The sequence below is a fragment of the Akebia trifoliata genome, chromosome 2 (genome assembly GCF_017979445.1).
Source record: "Akebia trifoliata isolate Shusen 1 chromosome 2, ASM1797944v1, whole genome shotgun sequence".
Classification (NCBI taxonomy): Eukaryota; Viridiplantae; Streptophyta; class Magnoliopsida; order Ranunculales; family Lardizabalaceae; genus Akebia; species Akebia trifoliata.
Genome location: NC_141376.1, coordinates 3,710,172 through 3,726,199, shown reverse-complemented (window position 1 = coordinate 3,726,199; position 16,028 = coordinate 3,710,172). Strand labels below are relative to the sequence as shown.

General features: G+C 35.5%; 1 protein-coding gene and 1 non-coding gene across 3 annotated transcripts; one reads left to right on the top strand and one right to left on the bottom strand.

Annotated features, from left to right (window-relative positions):
• The first annotated feature begins 869 nt into the window (after nucleotides 1-869).
• LOC147408869 (chromatin remodeling protein EBS-like) lies at nucleotides 870-8,952 on the top strand. 2 transcript variants are annotated; one of them, XR_015171847.1, is made up of 6 exons: nucleotides 870-1,025; nucleotides 1,127-1,469; nucleotides 2,478-2,546; nucleotides 6,200-6,332; nucleotides 7,898-8,023; nucleotides 8,622-8,952. XR_015171847.1 is itself a non-coding variant. In XM_086423067.1 (5 exons), the coding sequence occupies exons 1-5, from the start codon at nucleotides 956-958 to the stop codon at nucleotides 8,646-8,648; spliced, it is 642 nt and encodes a 213-aa protein (XP_086279193.1). In that variant the 5' UTR covers nucleotides 870-955; the 3' UTR covers nucleotides 8,649-8,952. The 2 variants fall into 2 exon arrangements, 1 of the variants encoding a protein (XP_086279193.1); XM_086423067.1 differs by lacking the exon at nucleotides 7,898-8,023.
• Nucleotides 8,953-15,182: 6,230 nt separating this feature from the next.
• Nucleotides 15,183-15,255, bottom strand: TRNAE-CUC (transfer RNA glutamic acid (anticodon CUC)). Its single transcript has one exon. It is a non-coding gene; the product is annotated as a tRNA-Glu (tRNA).
• Nucleotides 15,256-16,028: the final 773 nt, after the last annotated feature.

Sequence of the window (16,028 nt, the reverse complement as noted above, 5' to 3'; positions counted from 1 at the left end):
ATATATATCATCTGACATGTGTTAAGACACTAAGAATCCAATCCAAAAAAGATAATGTCACACCGTGTGACTAATCAAGAGGAACTTTCAGTAAGTATAAGGCTTGATAAGTCGATAAGAATATAACATGCATACCAATATGTATAGAAACCATGCATCTAAGACATAACATCACAATCCATGGCAATCGACACACGGGTAAATCACCATTCATGCTCCGACACATGTTAAGGCATGGTGACAAGTCCCACGTGCAACCAAGAAAAGTGTTATAATTAGAAGAATGATCTATTTAACAATGGATCTCCAAACATCTATATATAAAGCCTTCATATGTTATAACATATATGAAATCTTTATTCTCTCCGTTCGAAACTTTGAACAACTTAAAAATATACTTTCATCGTTGGAACTTTTTAATCTAAAAGCATCAATCAGATCATAAAGGAGGAGATCAGATTCGAAATTGTAACTTGGCACACAATTTCTAGTTTTAACTAATGTAGACATAAAAAATTTCACACCACAAAAATTAATATTTTGAAATCAATTTATAGAAAATAGTATAGCCAAATGATATTTCTAAGAGTTTGATTCTTGTAAGCCAAAACAAAAGCTTTTCCTTTTCTCACTTCTCATTCTTACCTAACGTCTCCCAATTCCATCTTCCTACTCGTCAAAAAAATTCTAACTTGTCCTTGACGTTTGAAAATTTAAGATGGTAGGTCAAGGAGCATTTCAGGTCATTTACTCTTGTATTAGAGAAGAAGACATAGGTCAAGGGGCATGTCTTAAGTGAAAACATAGGGGTATCTCTAATATTAACCAAAATATGGAGGGGTTTATGTAAAATAACCCTAATGTTTTTTAATTGTAAAACATCCTCCACTCTTTTTCTTTTTTCTTTCCCTTTCTCTCTCTCGCTCTCTTTTGTCTGATTTTGTTTCCTGGTTCTATGGCAAAGGTTCGGACACCAAGAACTCTAGACTCTTACACCATCAAAGGCACCAACAAAACCATCAAAGGTAAGCTAAAAAAAACCGATCAAAAATCTTAAATTTCAAAACTTCCTAACTTACGCCACCACCCTCATTTCTAAATTCCACCTTATCTTCTTTCTCTACAGTTGGTGATTGCGTTCTGATGAAACCAGCAGAATCATCGAAGCTCCCTTACGTCGCTAAAGTGGAGAAAATCGAATCAGATGGTAGAGGACACGTGAGGGTACGGGTACGTTGGTACTACAGACCAGAGGAATCGATGGGGGGAAGGAGACAGTTTCATGGATTCAAAGAGGTGTTCTTGTCAGATCACTATGACGTACAAAGCGCAGACACAATCGAGGGAAAATGTGTCGTCCACGGCTTTAAAAGCTATATTAAGCTTGATGCCATCGGTAACGATGACTACTTCTGTCGATTCGAGTATAATTCAACTACAGGAGCTTTCAATCCAGATAGAGTTGCTGTGTATGTAGAAATTTATCGATCATATATGCTTATCTACCTGTTTTTTTGTTTCTTAGTTACTTAATTCAGTAGAAATTGAACAAATTTGGAATTGGTTGATCAAAATTATGTCTGAATTGGGCTTTTTTAGTGCTTAGTTTTATATGAATTTGTATAATTTGAGGCTAATTTGGTGAAACATTGGTTTATTTCTGTTTTGATTTGTGTAAGGGTTGGAATTTGATAATTTATTAGGCCAATTAAGTGGACCAATAAATTCTTTAGTTACTTAATTTAGTAGAAATTGGATGAATTTCGAATTGCTTTGATCAGAATTATGTCTGAATTGGGTTTTAGTGCTTAGTTTTATATAAATTGGTATACTTGAGGCTACTTTGGTGAAACATTGGTTTAACTTTATTTTGATTTGTGTAATATGTTGGAAATTGATAATTTATTGGGCAAATTAAGTGGACCAATGAAATTATTTCTCTTTGTTTTGTGTTTGTTAATAATTTGGCAGATTGTGAATTATGTTGTGGGCACCCAATTGATTACCCATTTGAATGGTTTTCTCTGGGCTTGGATGTTAAGATATGGGATATTATTTAGTTACTTTTTTTTTTCTCTTTTAATTCTAAATATTCAACGATTAAGAGAAATTTGAAAAAGAAGGCACTCTTTTGTAAATATGGGCATTTTTCTTTGTTAGTGTATTCTTATATGGACGCATGTCTATATTTCTTGTATGTTTATGAATGAAGCTGAATGCTGTGATGAGTGTAGGATTTGAGTGATGCGTTTTTGCTTTTGGAGAAAGGTTCTATTTTCTTATAATTATTTGGTTTCAGGTTATTTGTTAGTCTTTTTTATTGGGTCTTTTTGTGTTACAGTTTTGGTTTACTGCTTAAATTGTGTAGAAATACCATGTCTTGCTAGATTTTGGGTGATGGGTATTGGTTATTTTGAATGCCTTATTGTATTAACTTTATTTGGGTTTTATGTTTTGTGTTTGATATCATGTGGCAGATACTGCAAATGTGAGATGCCTTACAATCCCGACGACCTAATGATTCAATGTGAGGGGTGCAATGATTGGTACGCTGCAATTCCTTTGAACATCCTTTTTTTTTTCTTGTTTAATGTACCATATGAATCTTAGATGATTTTCTTTCTGGAAATTTTGAAATATATATTTTTGTAGGTAGGAAAATATATTAGATTAGGATAGGAAGAGAACAATGTAAACAGGGGCCCATTTATAGAATACATCAGTGAGGGGCTTGTCCTATTACTTCAAAAGAAGGATAACTATCCACTCATCTTAAAATGAGCATAAAATTAAATCTTCATCTTTTCTGAAATCCTCGTGGATTGTTGACCAATGAAAGTATGAAACATTTGTCTTCTTAACCACCTTCCCTCTTTATCCCTAAATGTGAATTGTTTCTTTCTTTCCATGTGCACATCCAATGGAAAAATGAATTATCCTTCACAAAAGAATTCTTCTTGTGTTGAAATCCTCCAGTCTCCTACTTTAAATGAGTTGAAGAGATCAAATAAGATGCCCCAATTGCTTTTAGTGAACTAGAAAGAGTAGATTTACAGGTTCACAACATGCTTTGCATACAAGTTGTATTGGGCGTGGTTTTTGTTATACTAATTAATATCAATTGTTAGCATCTTATCAAGCATTGCCATTCAAACAAAGAACACCAACTTCGATAAGAGCACAGCATTGTAGGACTGACGGGTACAGCTGTTACGATTCGTACTTGAAATCTGTTTCATACGAGAATAAAGGGGATTTGGGCTTAGATTTAGGGATTAGGAGTTGTACTGAATCAAGGATTTAGTTGCTTCAATTTAGGGATTGAGAGTCATCTTGTAAGCCTATATAAGGCAGTCATAGGATAGGGATTTCTCAAGCAGTTTTTGAATAAACATTATTGTAGAAGGTTTCCCCCTTGAAGAAAGACTTTGCTTAGTAAATTTTGGGTTTTTTCTTCTTGGGCATTCTCATCAACCTTTGAAGGGTTTGGGTTTCCTTAAATAGACTAAGGGCCACGGAGAAGGAGCACATTGTGAATATACCTTCCATTTTCAAACCTGTTTGTCACCTCCTAGATGGCTAAGAAGTCAGCTGGTTGTCCCTCCTCAATCATCTGGAAGTCTTCTGAATCTTAGGTTACAAGAAACCCTGTCCTTCATCATTTTACAGTACCTATTAAGGAGAACCCATTTTTTGGTCCTCCATCCTATAGAGACTTCAGAAAGCTTTATTCAGTAATTCTTTATCATGCTCATAATGTATTTCTTTCACTCAAGCCTGCCTTAAGAAGTACTCGTATACGTCTCCAAGTGGTTATTATGTAACTTGATTGGAATTTATTGGCATTCCAATCAAGATTTCTACTCGCATTTGATCACTCTTTTCTAAAAACATTTGGTTCTTTCCATTCCTCCAAAGCCACTTATTCAACCAAGTTCCATTCAATGGTGTCAAAGACCTTATGAAAGATCTCCGTCCGATTCATACTAAATTCAATTTTCAAATTGGTATTTTTCTATTTGTATCATCCACACCATTCCAAAGGATGTCTTTCCTACTCTATCCACCTGAGTATTGAAGATCATTGGAGTTTTTAGCTAGGATACCTATAGGGAAAGGTATTCTGTTTGAGTTGACATTTGAAATTAAATGGTTTAGTTTGCGGTCCTTTAATAAGTTAAAATTTCATTAATATGCATATAAAGCAATGGTGAGGACTGAGGAATTGGCACCAAGTTACTACACACCCCATATGATTTCATGTACTTATTGAAGTTTCTTATCAGTTTGCATGTCAACCTTTTGTGTTTATGTATATTATAGTATAGATTATGCCATCAATAAGGAAAGAATCACCCGATTGCCTAGTATATCTAGGAAAGAATTATCAAGGTTGATTGGGACTCAACCTTTTGTGTTTATGTATATTATTGTAGAGATTATGCCGTCGAAGCTTGCTTGCCCAATATTCTAAAAGAGATCAATTTTCGTCCTTATTGTTTTGTTTTTGTTTATTTGTTTGCTTGTTTTTTCTTTTTTTGAAGAGGGTGTGGCCAAAAAAAAATGAACAATCACATTCTCTACATCAATTTGGATGAATTGCCTTTAAACAATTTAAAATAATGTTCTTTGTGGTATAATACCTCTATTGGTAGTGCTTCTTACAAGGGATTAGGGGTGTACTTGGGCTGGGATTTAATTTGGTTGACTTGATTGGGTCTATTAAAATCTAACCAAGCACAGCCCACATCTAGCACGACCCACCTGCATTCAGGCCAATTTATGGGTCTGGTCGGGCAGGGTTGGGCTTTGGTAGTTCTCTCATTTATTTGTAACATATAAAGATGGAGCAGAGGGGGGGGGGTGTTGTACTGTTGTTGACTTTGATGGGGAGAGGGGAGAAAGAGAGAAAAAACCTAGAGAGAGAGAGAGGGTGGGCAGGGTAGTGGTCCAGGCTGCCTGATAGGCTTGATTCCTAAACCCAAGCATGTTCCTCTAATTAAATGGGTCCGACTCCAAACCCTGACGGGGCTACTCCATCGACAATCCTATTTTTCAGTGACTTTAACATGGCTCTTGCTTCTAGAATTTTCAACAATTGACAAGGATTGAAACAAATCTCCTTCTACCTATGACTATGTGTCCAGTAAAAAACTAAGTATTAGTTGCCACTTGCATCCCATATTGCTTTCGATATCTTTATCTGTCAAAGTTCTTTTCAGAGATCACATGAGCATGATAAACAATGCTAATGCTCAATTCATTGCATTGATAAACGATAGTAATGTTGGAATTGTTGCTAGAAAAACCAGAGACAAAGTCTTTTATGGAGGTTATCCATATTCTAGCTTTCTCCTATTTCTCCTGAGATGTACTGAATTTGTCTTCATAAAATGAGTGCAGTCAACTGTATTTAAAGAAAAAAAATTATGGGAGGTAATGAATTTTTGTGTGTAAAGAGGACATAACCAAGCACATCTCAGCAATTTTAACAAAATCTGCAAACTTAAGCAAGCATAGTCTGCAAAACCTCGTAGAAATTGGTAGTTATAAAAGAATGGGAAGTGGAATCACATTGCCTAGTAATTGTATGGTTCAAGCCAACTACTTCTTAAAAAAGAGTGCCACTCTTAGTTTCACCAGATGTAACTATTGACAAATAAAATTATGAGTCTTTTTAGCATGAGCTAGTTATGAGGTGTCTAACAAATTATAACCAAATCATCTATTATCCAGAGTGCCACCAAGCAACATGGAGAGTGATGTTTGATTTTTCACAAACAAGTTAAAGGAACCAACCCCTGGTCTGGTTAAATCTATAAGTTGTGACTGAATCTTTCTATTTGTTCTATTGGGCTGTCTGTCTGGTTGCAGACTGAGCTTTCTTTTTGTGGCTTGTAGTGTTCTTCCAAAGGTGCATCTCTGCACATTTGGAGTGGAAAAGTTTAGGATCCCGAAACGCTAATTGTCCAGAAACATAGTTTATAAGTCTATTTAAATAGAGTTATTGCTGCAACCCAGTACTCCCTAAATTATTTTAATAAGTTGGTAGTATAAGATTGAACTAGCCAGTACTCTCATCACTTGTTTTTCTTCATTGCTCACCGTTATATGCTTCTGGTTTGTAGAAAATGTACTTTAAATGATTGATATTTTAAACTATTGAACTCTTCAAACTCTTTTTTGTTTTTTTACCCAGGTTTCATCCTCCTTGTATAGATTTGCCTGTAGAGGAAGCCAAAAAACTAGATCACTTCTACTGTCAAAATTGTTCCTCTCAAGATGAAAAGAAGACTCTCAATCATACTGCTTCCAGAAACTCAGATACAAAGGTATGCCCACTCTTTTGAAAGACAAAGTGATTTGTCACACACATCTCCTTCCAATGTTTACTTGCGTTTGCATTACAAGATGAATCACATATAATCTTTTTCCGAGTGGTTTTATTTGGTCCTTTCATTAAAATTTAAAATATATATATATCTCCTCATCGGTCTATTATCAATCTGTTAATGGAATCGAGTAATTTTTCTCAATTTCGTAACTATATGCCCTAGTGGCAATTTTGTATTGTGCGGTTTATATATTCATGGCAAAATCATTTTAGGGTTTCTATGAGGGATTTTCAGTTTTTGTGAGAGGAAGTGAATTGTGACCTTGGTTTTCATGGAAATAGTGAAAGGATCTCATCATCACCCATGTAGGCAATCTTGCAGAACCACATAAATGTTGATATCATGTTCTCTCTTTATTTCTGATTTGCAATTTTATTTTGGTTGTTATCATTGTTTCTCGTCCAACAAAGTTGAATTAGTACAATTATCCTGTGTTGCTTTTTTCTAATGATAGAAGATTATTCTGTTGGCATTGTTCACTATTTTCATTTTTCAGATTGATGCACCCATTGACTCAGTAAGTGGTTGTTGTTACTCGTTATATTGGTTCATTTGATTGAGTATGTTAGAAAGAACCATGTGATCCGAAGTATAAATCAAACAAGAACACAAGAATCTCACACGACACAAGATATACGTGGTTCGGTCAAAGGATCGACCTGGGCGAAAACAGCGATTTCACTATATTAACCAAAGAAGAACCAAGTTACAATTACTCTTTGCCTCTCGTATATCTCTCACACCCTTTAGGGTTTCATTTCTTACCCTTTATATACTTAGAGTTACAAAGAGGTTAAACGGGTCGGATACAAAACCAAACCAAATGGGCCCAATATTTTTCCCTGGGAACGGGTCATGTGGGTCGTTAACAGATCACCAAAAGATCCGGGTTGAATCCACGACAACTCTCCATATACAAGAATAGAAGACATAACCCAATAGAGTATTTATTGCTTACTAGTATATATGAGTTCTGAGCTCCAAATGTTCATTTTTTTTCCCAAAATGTTTCAAACTACGATTAGGACGCAGACCAATGTTAGCATTACATTTTATATCTTAGAATGGCGGGCTAATGGGGAATACATGTTTACCTGATTTTCAAAGAAGATCCAAGCACTGAAATTCATCACCTTCTTTGCACGACCTTTGTAATTCTTACTGAAATCAATATTTTACAGTTTTGTTGGTCTGATGTTGTTCTTGTGAATTATGAGGTGCTCTTGATCAATGAGATGCCTTCTCGTGTGTCAGTCCAAAATCTCCCATTCAAGTTCTTAAATTTTACTATTTCTTTTTACATGTATTTGTTATGCATGCTATGTTCATAAACCTTGGATTGTCTCCTGCTACATTTAGTCGAAAGACGAAAAAATGTTAATATTTACTTGGCCTTCTGCACTTGGATTGAGATCATGTGGAACTTTGAGGCCGTGACTGCCACTTTTTTGGAAGATAACTCCACTTATTGAATATCTGAAAAACCCTTTACTCTCTTCTAGGTGAGTATGAGATTACTAAAGAGAGCTGAGATGCTCTGATATTACTGACTGCTTCCATTTGGTTGAAAAAATCATCCTTACACATGGACCTTTTCCAGGTTGCCTGCAAGTCACCACTGCCAACAGGTTGCATAAATGACTAATATCATCATATTTTTTGGGCTACATTCACGGCTTGAAAATTAACGTGCATTCGCAGGTTTATGGCCAACCTTGTAGTATTACGAAGGTGCCAGCTTGCTAAATTGTTTTTGGTATGTGAGTGTAGATACCACGACCTGGGTTAAAACCCACCTTCACCTACTAAGTCTTGTCAAATAAAAAAGCCCCTGTAGTATTATTGTGTCCTTATAATACGACCAGAGTTAAAGGGGTAAAAGAGGAAAAATACCAAATTGAAAGGGTAAAAGATGATAGATAGTAAAGTTAAGAGAGGTTATTGAAAAAGGGTAGGGGGTGGGGGCGGATGAGAGCAAAGACAATAAAATTGAAGAGGTACGAGGAAAGCAATAAATTGGGTCACTATAGCTTGGATGAAACTTTTATCCCCCACAAGTGGGACCTAGTGTTTAATTATATAGATCAGTAGAAATACATTGTTCCCCAACTTGACAGTCGTACATACATTGAATGCGTTGCATGTATCATAGTTCATGTTGATTTCTGCAATTTTTATGCATTATTGTGTGCTCGCATTAAATTTGTTTGGGATGGTGATTTTCAGGTGAACACCAAACGACGAAGGAGGTGATCTGATTGTATATGCACATGTATACACACAACATAAAATATACTAGAGTATCTTCCCCTCTCTAGGTTTGGAGCAAAAACGAGTGCCTAGAGGAGTGTCTGAAAAGCTTCGATGTATGTGAACGAGGGAACAGCGGGACTGGTTTAAACACTTTTCTTACTTATTTTGGTTTTGGGGGTATTATGTGAAACAATTCCTTTCCCATGGCCATTTCTTTCTTATGTGTTAAGGAGGTACTTCTTCTTGTTGTGTAGATAGTCTTTCTTTTAAATTTTTCTTGTTTTAAATGTGATCTTGTTGTGTAGAGTGTTTTTTCTTGTGTGTTGGATTTGCACCTACCCCATTTTTTTTTCTTTCTTTCTTTCTGATGAGTGATGCTGTTTCCCCTTGTTAAAAAGTGTCTTAACTGAAACATCACATGTGAAGATAATTTACCCTTTAATTGACATGAGTGTTGGGCCAATCAATGATCTTAAACCGTTCTTTGATGCAAAATCCCTCTCCACTGTCCACACCCCAGACGTTGTGTATGTAAGTCAAATGCCACGTGTGATGTAAGAAAAGAGATTGAAGAGATGAGGAAGAGTGAATGAGTGGTGGGAATGGGATTCAGATCACTAGTCAATGTGTGGGACCATCTGGACTTTAAAGACGATGCAAACGTTTTTGGATTTAACTTTTATGATTCATCATTTAAGTTTACCAAAACATTTGGGCTTAGATCGATCTTTACCTTTTGTACCATCATCTGTGTCAAAGATCGTGTAATTTGAGGTTTCTTGGATGTTTAGTGCCAAACTTCCGTTTAAACTTTTAAGTTCCTTTCTCTCCTTTTCTCAAAATGTTTTGGGTGATTTAGATATACCCTCAACTTTAGGTGATTATTTAGAAATACTCCTTTGACACCAGTCTTGTTTGAGAAGACTAATTTCAGATGATATAAATGCCCCCATCTTCGAATCTTATCCAAAAATCTTATGACCATTGTCTTCAACATTTAGATTAAAAAAAAAAACGCTAGTAGAAGTAAGTGAGACAACAGATCTTTGGATAGAAAAATCAAAAAGAAGTTCAACACCATGGATTTAAGCTGAGGTCCACAATATTTAAAATAATTTATTGTAGAAGTGTACGATAAAGGTATTTATGTCACTTTCTTAGGTTTTTAATAACTTGAGTACTAGAGAATATGTTATCAGCTTGAAAATGCAAGGCATCTTAAATGCGAGCCGTGTTGGAGTAACCTCAAGAACCTCATATCACACATTTGGATGTGAAAGTGTAGAGGTACCATCTTATTAAAAATCATCTATGATTCATACATACTTTCACACGTGAGAATGTGCGATATGAGGTACAATATTAATGTCACTTTAACATTATTCCTTAAATATTCACTAAAGTGTAGATTGGTATGTCTACATCACCCAAATATTTTTTTTTTTTAATTTTAAAAAAATTTATTTAAAAAGATTTGGTCCACTGGAAGATAAGCTTATGTAATGTATAATTTTTTTATTTTTCTAGTTTAAACTTGTTACCCTCTCTAATTTTTTATATTAATTTTATAAGAAAACCTATTATCTATGAAAAAAAATATATTATTATTTTTAAAATATCACGTGCATTGCACGTTCCCTTTCCAATAGACTTCTATCACAGAGGCTACCATTGGATCTCACTCTCTGATAAACTAGATTTGTGGCCACGGTGTTTCAAATTTTATGAAGAGTCCTGATTTTAAGAAACACCTGCCACGTAAGCTCAACGAAGCTAATTCTTTGCCACGTGGAAACTTCCAATCCACCTATATACGCACACCGTAACTCTCTCTCTGATTGCTACGAAATACGAATCTCTATCTTTATCCATAATATCTCTATCTCTCTCTCTTTTAAAACCACTAGATTTGGTGAAAATCTTCTCAGTATTTCACTCCTCACTCCATTATCTCTATCTCTCTCTCTTTTAAAACCACTAGATTTGGTGAAAATCTTCTCAGTATTTCCCTCCTCACTCCATAAACAAGTAAACAACACTCCTCTTCTTCATTTCTTCTTCTTTGCATCTCCTCTCTCTTATCTAAAAAACCCAACTTTTTTTTTTTTTCTTCTAGAAAGTAATCAAAATGGCTTTTATTCCTCAAATCATCCATTCTCCAACCTCCACCTTCAATTACAAACCCTCCTTAAACCCTAACTTCCCAAACCCAAACCTAAACCCTAGACCCACAATCCCACCAACAACATCACAACCACCCAAAACCCTAGATTCATCTCATCACCATCGAAGAAAACCCAATCTCCTCCGTTGCTTCGCTTCCTCTTTCCCCGAAAAACACCACACATCCGGACCACCACCTCAATCTGACGACACCGTTGAACTCCCACTCTTCCCTCTCCCTCTCGTCCTCTTCCCCGGTGCAATCCTTCCCTTACAAATCTTCGAATTCCGATACCGAATCATGATGCACACTCTCCTCCAAACCGATCTCCGTTTCGGCGTCATCTACTCCGACACCGCTACCGGCACCACAGACGTCGGATGCGTTGGCGAGGTCGTTAAGCACGAACGTCTCGTCGATGATCGATTCTTTCTTATTTGTAAAGGCCAGGAGCGATTTCGAGTCACCAATCTTGTTCGAACTAAACCTTACTTGGTTGCTAAAGTGACTTGGTTAGAGGACAGACCGTCAGGCGATGGGGATCAGGATTTGGACGCGTTAACGAATGAGGTGGAGACGTATATGAAGGATGTAATTCGATTGTCGAATCGATTGAATGGGAAACCAGAGAAAGAAGCCCAAGATTTGAGAAGGAATTTGTTTCCAACACCGTTCTCGTTCTTCGTTGGGAGTACGTTCGAAGGGGCACCAAGGGAACAGCAAGCGTTGTTAGAATTGGAGGATACGGCGACGAGATTGAAGAGGGAGAAGGAGACGTTGAGAAATACACTTAATTATTTGACCGCTGCATCCGCTGTTAAAGATGTGTTCCCATCATCTTGATATAAATATCGATGCATATTGGTAAAGTAAGGAATTTATAAGTTTGTACATTTTGAATGTGTAATTTGATTTTGACTTAATCATCTCATATCTGTTTTGCTTGTTTTATAGCCAATGAACTGTGTTTTAATAATGGTGTTTATATCTATTAACTTCCTAACTTTGATATGTACTATTTTAATGCTTTGAAGCAAGTGATTTTTTTAATAGATTCCATATTTAGCATTGTAGGGTCTAATAGGAATACTTGTTTGATCATTTGGAATATTTGATTGGGCATTTCCTATTTTTATTCAGATTTATGAATTGGGTTTGGTTTACTTTTCATCTTGTTTTTGGGTGTCGAAGTGAAATCACAGTAGGCATTGTGATGCTTTGATCCTTGTGTGCTTCTTGTTGGTTAAGGAATGCTAAGTAGATATTATAATCAGCATGGTTTAGTTTACTTTGTTTGTCAAGACATTATTGCTTAATTGAAATACTTGAATCGGAGAACAGAAGAATCAGCTAAGTACTCTCATGATCAAGTGTATAGTTTATGAGAGAATGTCCAAATTCAAGAATTGGTTCATCGTTATCTCAATTTGGTTATTTGAACATCTGTTAGATACTGAGAAGCTTTATTTTGTATCTCAGTATAGCCCATGTGAAACCTCTCTCCAAGTGAATTTTTATCTTTCGAAGTTCAAGAATTTAAACCAAGATTTTGGTATGCTAACTGGCCATCATCGAAGCAGGTATGGTTCTGTACCAATCTCGTGAGTTGTTGCAGTGCTTAATGTGAACTTCACCATGACTCGCCATTGTATTGGGATAAAAAAATTCCTCCTCTGCATGGTTTAAGCGCTTTTGCCCGATAATAATGCTAGAACAAGCAGGCCGTCCTTTAGACAGTTCCATGTGTCCGGGCAGACGGTGTGAAAACAATTCCTAGGTTGGGATGGGCAGTTCTTTACTGGTCCTGCTCAATGTTTCCGACGGCTGGTAAGCTCTAATTGTAGTAGCTGAGTTGGTTGCCAAGCCCATAGTGAATCCCCCCATCTAAGATTGCTCATTCACAATCAACACAAATATTTTCTGTTTTTTTTTTTGCACTTCACAGTAAGTCAATGAGGCATGTGTATAGGGAGAATTTTGTCTTTGGAATTCAATGTGTCGTTCATTCTGTAAAATTGGGGCTCTGTAGCATACTTGAGAGGGTAGACAACAGTGCTAAGCTGATCGATGGGGGTTTGGAGATGTTTTTGTTGACAGTTTTTTCTTTCTTTCTTCCAATAAACAGCTGCTGTTTGTCTGGTGGCGAAATGGAACCCAATTTCTGCTTGGTGGATATGATGTGTAACGTGTAGGGAAAATGTTCTTTATCACATTATCTTGGTAAAGGGCCGTGGAGGAGTGAATCTGAAACTGGGGGAGGGGGAGGGGGAGGGGGAGGGGGAGAGGGGGCTGGGTGAATAGGTTTCTACGCATTTTATTTTATTTTAAATAACCAATCTTAATATCAAGCAACATACAATCAGATCCACAAGAATAAAATGCAGAGTAAGAGTGAGAGAAAGATTTACAGTGATTTAGTGTCCGCAGTTCTTACTCCACTCTTGAAAATCTCAATAACTTGAGCTGATGTCTTTTATTCAAATATTTTTAATAATTGTATACAAAGAAAAGCGGGCACACTGTTATGACATTATGCTTCTAAATAAAAATCTTACTAGAAGAGATATAAAAGAATGATTTTCTCAAGAGTTTTTTTTGAAATATGTCCGTGTTCTACTTAATTGTCGTCTGTCAAAAATCTATTCTTTTTACAGAAGGAAGAGAGGATAAGGTTTATAGAAAAACCCTAATCTTTTAGGATAGAATCTAGAAAAAAATCAAAAACTAAATCAAACGGAGTATCTCTCACAAATAGTTGTTAGAAACGAATCAAGATTCGGTCAAAATAATATGGAAAATTAGCATTCGATCGACTAAACAAATTAGGATTGATCGAGTGAACGCGAAGTGAAGGTATTGGAGTTTTAGATTCGGTCGATCGAGTGAACCAAATGAGGAGATATGGAAGTTTTGGGTTTGGTCAATTGAAAAGATTCAGTTGCCTGAACATTTGTCGGTCAACCGACCAAGGACACTCACACACCCTTTTACCTTTGTTAGATTTTCAGCTTGAGGTGATCAAGATTAGTCATTCATTCTTCTTTCCATAATTTCAACGAATATGCCTTCAATAGTTCTTCAAGCTTTGACTTACAAAAATCCTCTTCAACTTTTTCCAATTACATTAAGAATGGAAGATTACTGGGAAATATTTAAATAACATGGATTCCGACAAATACTTCTACAAAATCAAACTTGAGGTGGTGAGGGAGGAGGCTTTGGTTTCCTTTTTAAACAAAGTTCATGGTAGTTTGGTTTTGTTCTGGCTGTGTCGTGGGGAACTGTTTTAGTCACTCATGACAAGAAGTGAGGTCAAAGAGTTGAGACATGAATGGACTTCTATCAAAATCCATTGGTGCTCAGAACACGCAAAGCAAAAACAATTTTTTTTTAATCATCAAAATATGTTTCTAGGCATCAAAGCATGTTTTAACACCTAAAATATGGATTAGTTTGTTATCTTCTTGTGTGCTTTCTAACATAGTCACCAAGTCTGGATTCAAGAATAAGTCGGCAAAGGGAAAAATTTGAAAAATATATTAAAATTAGGAAACAATTTGAAAAAAAAAAATCAAGTTAGGGTTAGAACCATGTAATTATTCCTGCCAGGTGTTAAATTACAATATATAATCAAATACCATGTTAAATTACAATAACAAATCACCAAACCGTGTGTTAAATTACAAGTAATCATAGGTCTACTATACAATCAAGGTTAATATTGCTCAAATTATAAAAAGATAACAATTAGGAGTTTAAGTTACGATTAATCAATTGATCAAAATCAATGTTTTTTTATTATTATTATCGATAAAAGTCATTTCATTAAGACAATCGAGAAGACCGACGAAAAGAAACAATACAAGAGAATCTAAAGTCAAATATTTTCAATGTTACAAACTTGGTCCCATTCAACCACAAAGTCTTCGAAGGACACACTATTAAACTTCTTAAATACCTTGCATCAAAAGAATATCAACCCCAAAATAGACATTATAATGTTGTCTTCTGAATCACATATTCCTTCAAAGATATGTTTGTTTTGCTCCAATCAAATTCCCCAATATATCGCAAAAGGAGCGATTCTCCACAAAATTCTTTTAGCGTCACAAAATGACTAACCCCATGAACCCCAAGATTCGAACGTATTAATAACTGAAAATGACACACACCCCACCCCAAAAAGCCAAAAAATCAATGTCATCTTCAATTGTATTCTCATTATCTTTTCTTACAAATGAAATCAAGGATATATTTTTTTTTATTTAATCACAAAGTTTGTGATGTTCGTAAAGTTCATAAAAGTTGAGTAAAAAAAGTTGGGATGACAATTTAATTTCTATTTCAAGCTGTTTGAAGCCAAAAGAAATTTCCGTTGCCGGGACTTGAACCCGGGTCTCTCGGGTGAGAGCCGAGTATCCTAACCAACTAGACTACAACGGAAGCGTTGCTTTATATATCATATCATACTAAATAACTAAATCAAGAAATAAAATACTCACTGCAGCAACTTTAAGTGAATCAGATTTGACCACTAATCGATTGTCTTTTCAAATTGATGTAGTTCTGGACGTAAATAAATTTAAAAAAGAAAGAAAGAAAAAGAATGATCATCATTACAATGGCCTTATCTGAGAAATTTGGTAAGGAATTCACACACAATTATAACCATTGCACCACTGTAAATGGAGAAAATGCAATACAGACCATGCGATAACTTTATTTCCGTATCACAAATTGAATAGTCACGAATGTATAACAAGGGGAATTCCATTTTGATATTCTATAATGGAACATGTGAGCATTTTGGACCACCAAAGTTTACTCTTCAAGGTGTTTGCATTCCAATCATGTCTTTCAAAATGGTGATTCATAATATTTTAATGTTTTTTATGCAATACAAAACTAAAATAAAACCAATAGGTTGAAAATCCTACCCAACTGTCTTAAAAAATTTAGAGCCAAAAAAAATGGAGCACCTACACATATCTTCCATTTTTGAGTTTGAAAACTTGAAATTCTAAAATTGAAGAGATTTTAGAAGACTGGATTGGAGACCCATTGGAGAGGATTTTGTTCTCCAAAAAAACAGTTGTGGGAAATGGAAGATGTTTTGAAAGACGCATTGGAGTTGCTCTAACAACACATGTTTGCTCACTGATCGAACAAAAAAATATATTTTCCTATTGAACTTAATTTTACAACATACTAAATAA

What these genes read in the sequence shown, in the direction of transcription:
- LOC147408869 (XM_086423067.1), top strand. Translation starts at nt 956, where the DNA reads ATGGCAAAGGTTCGGACACCAAGAACTCTAGACTCTTACACCATCAAA. An exon ending in TGTGAGGGGTGCAATGATTG is followed by an intron (nt 2,547 to 6,199) that starts GTACGCTGCAAT and finishes TTTTTTACCCAG; the next exon opens with GTTTCATCCTCCTTGTATAG. An exon ending in CCAGAAACTCAGATACAAAG is followed by an intron (nt 6,333 to 8,621) that starts GTATGCCCACTC and finishes GGTGATTTTCAG; the next exon opens with GTGAACACCAAACGACGAAG.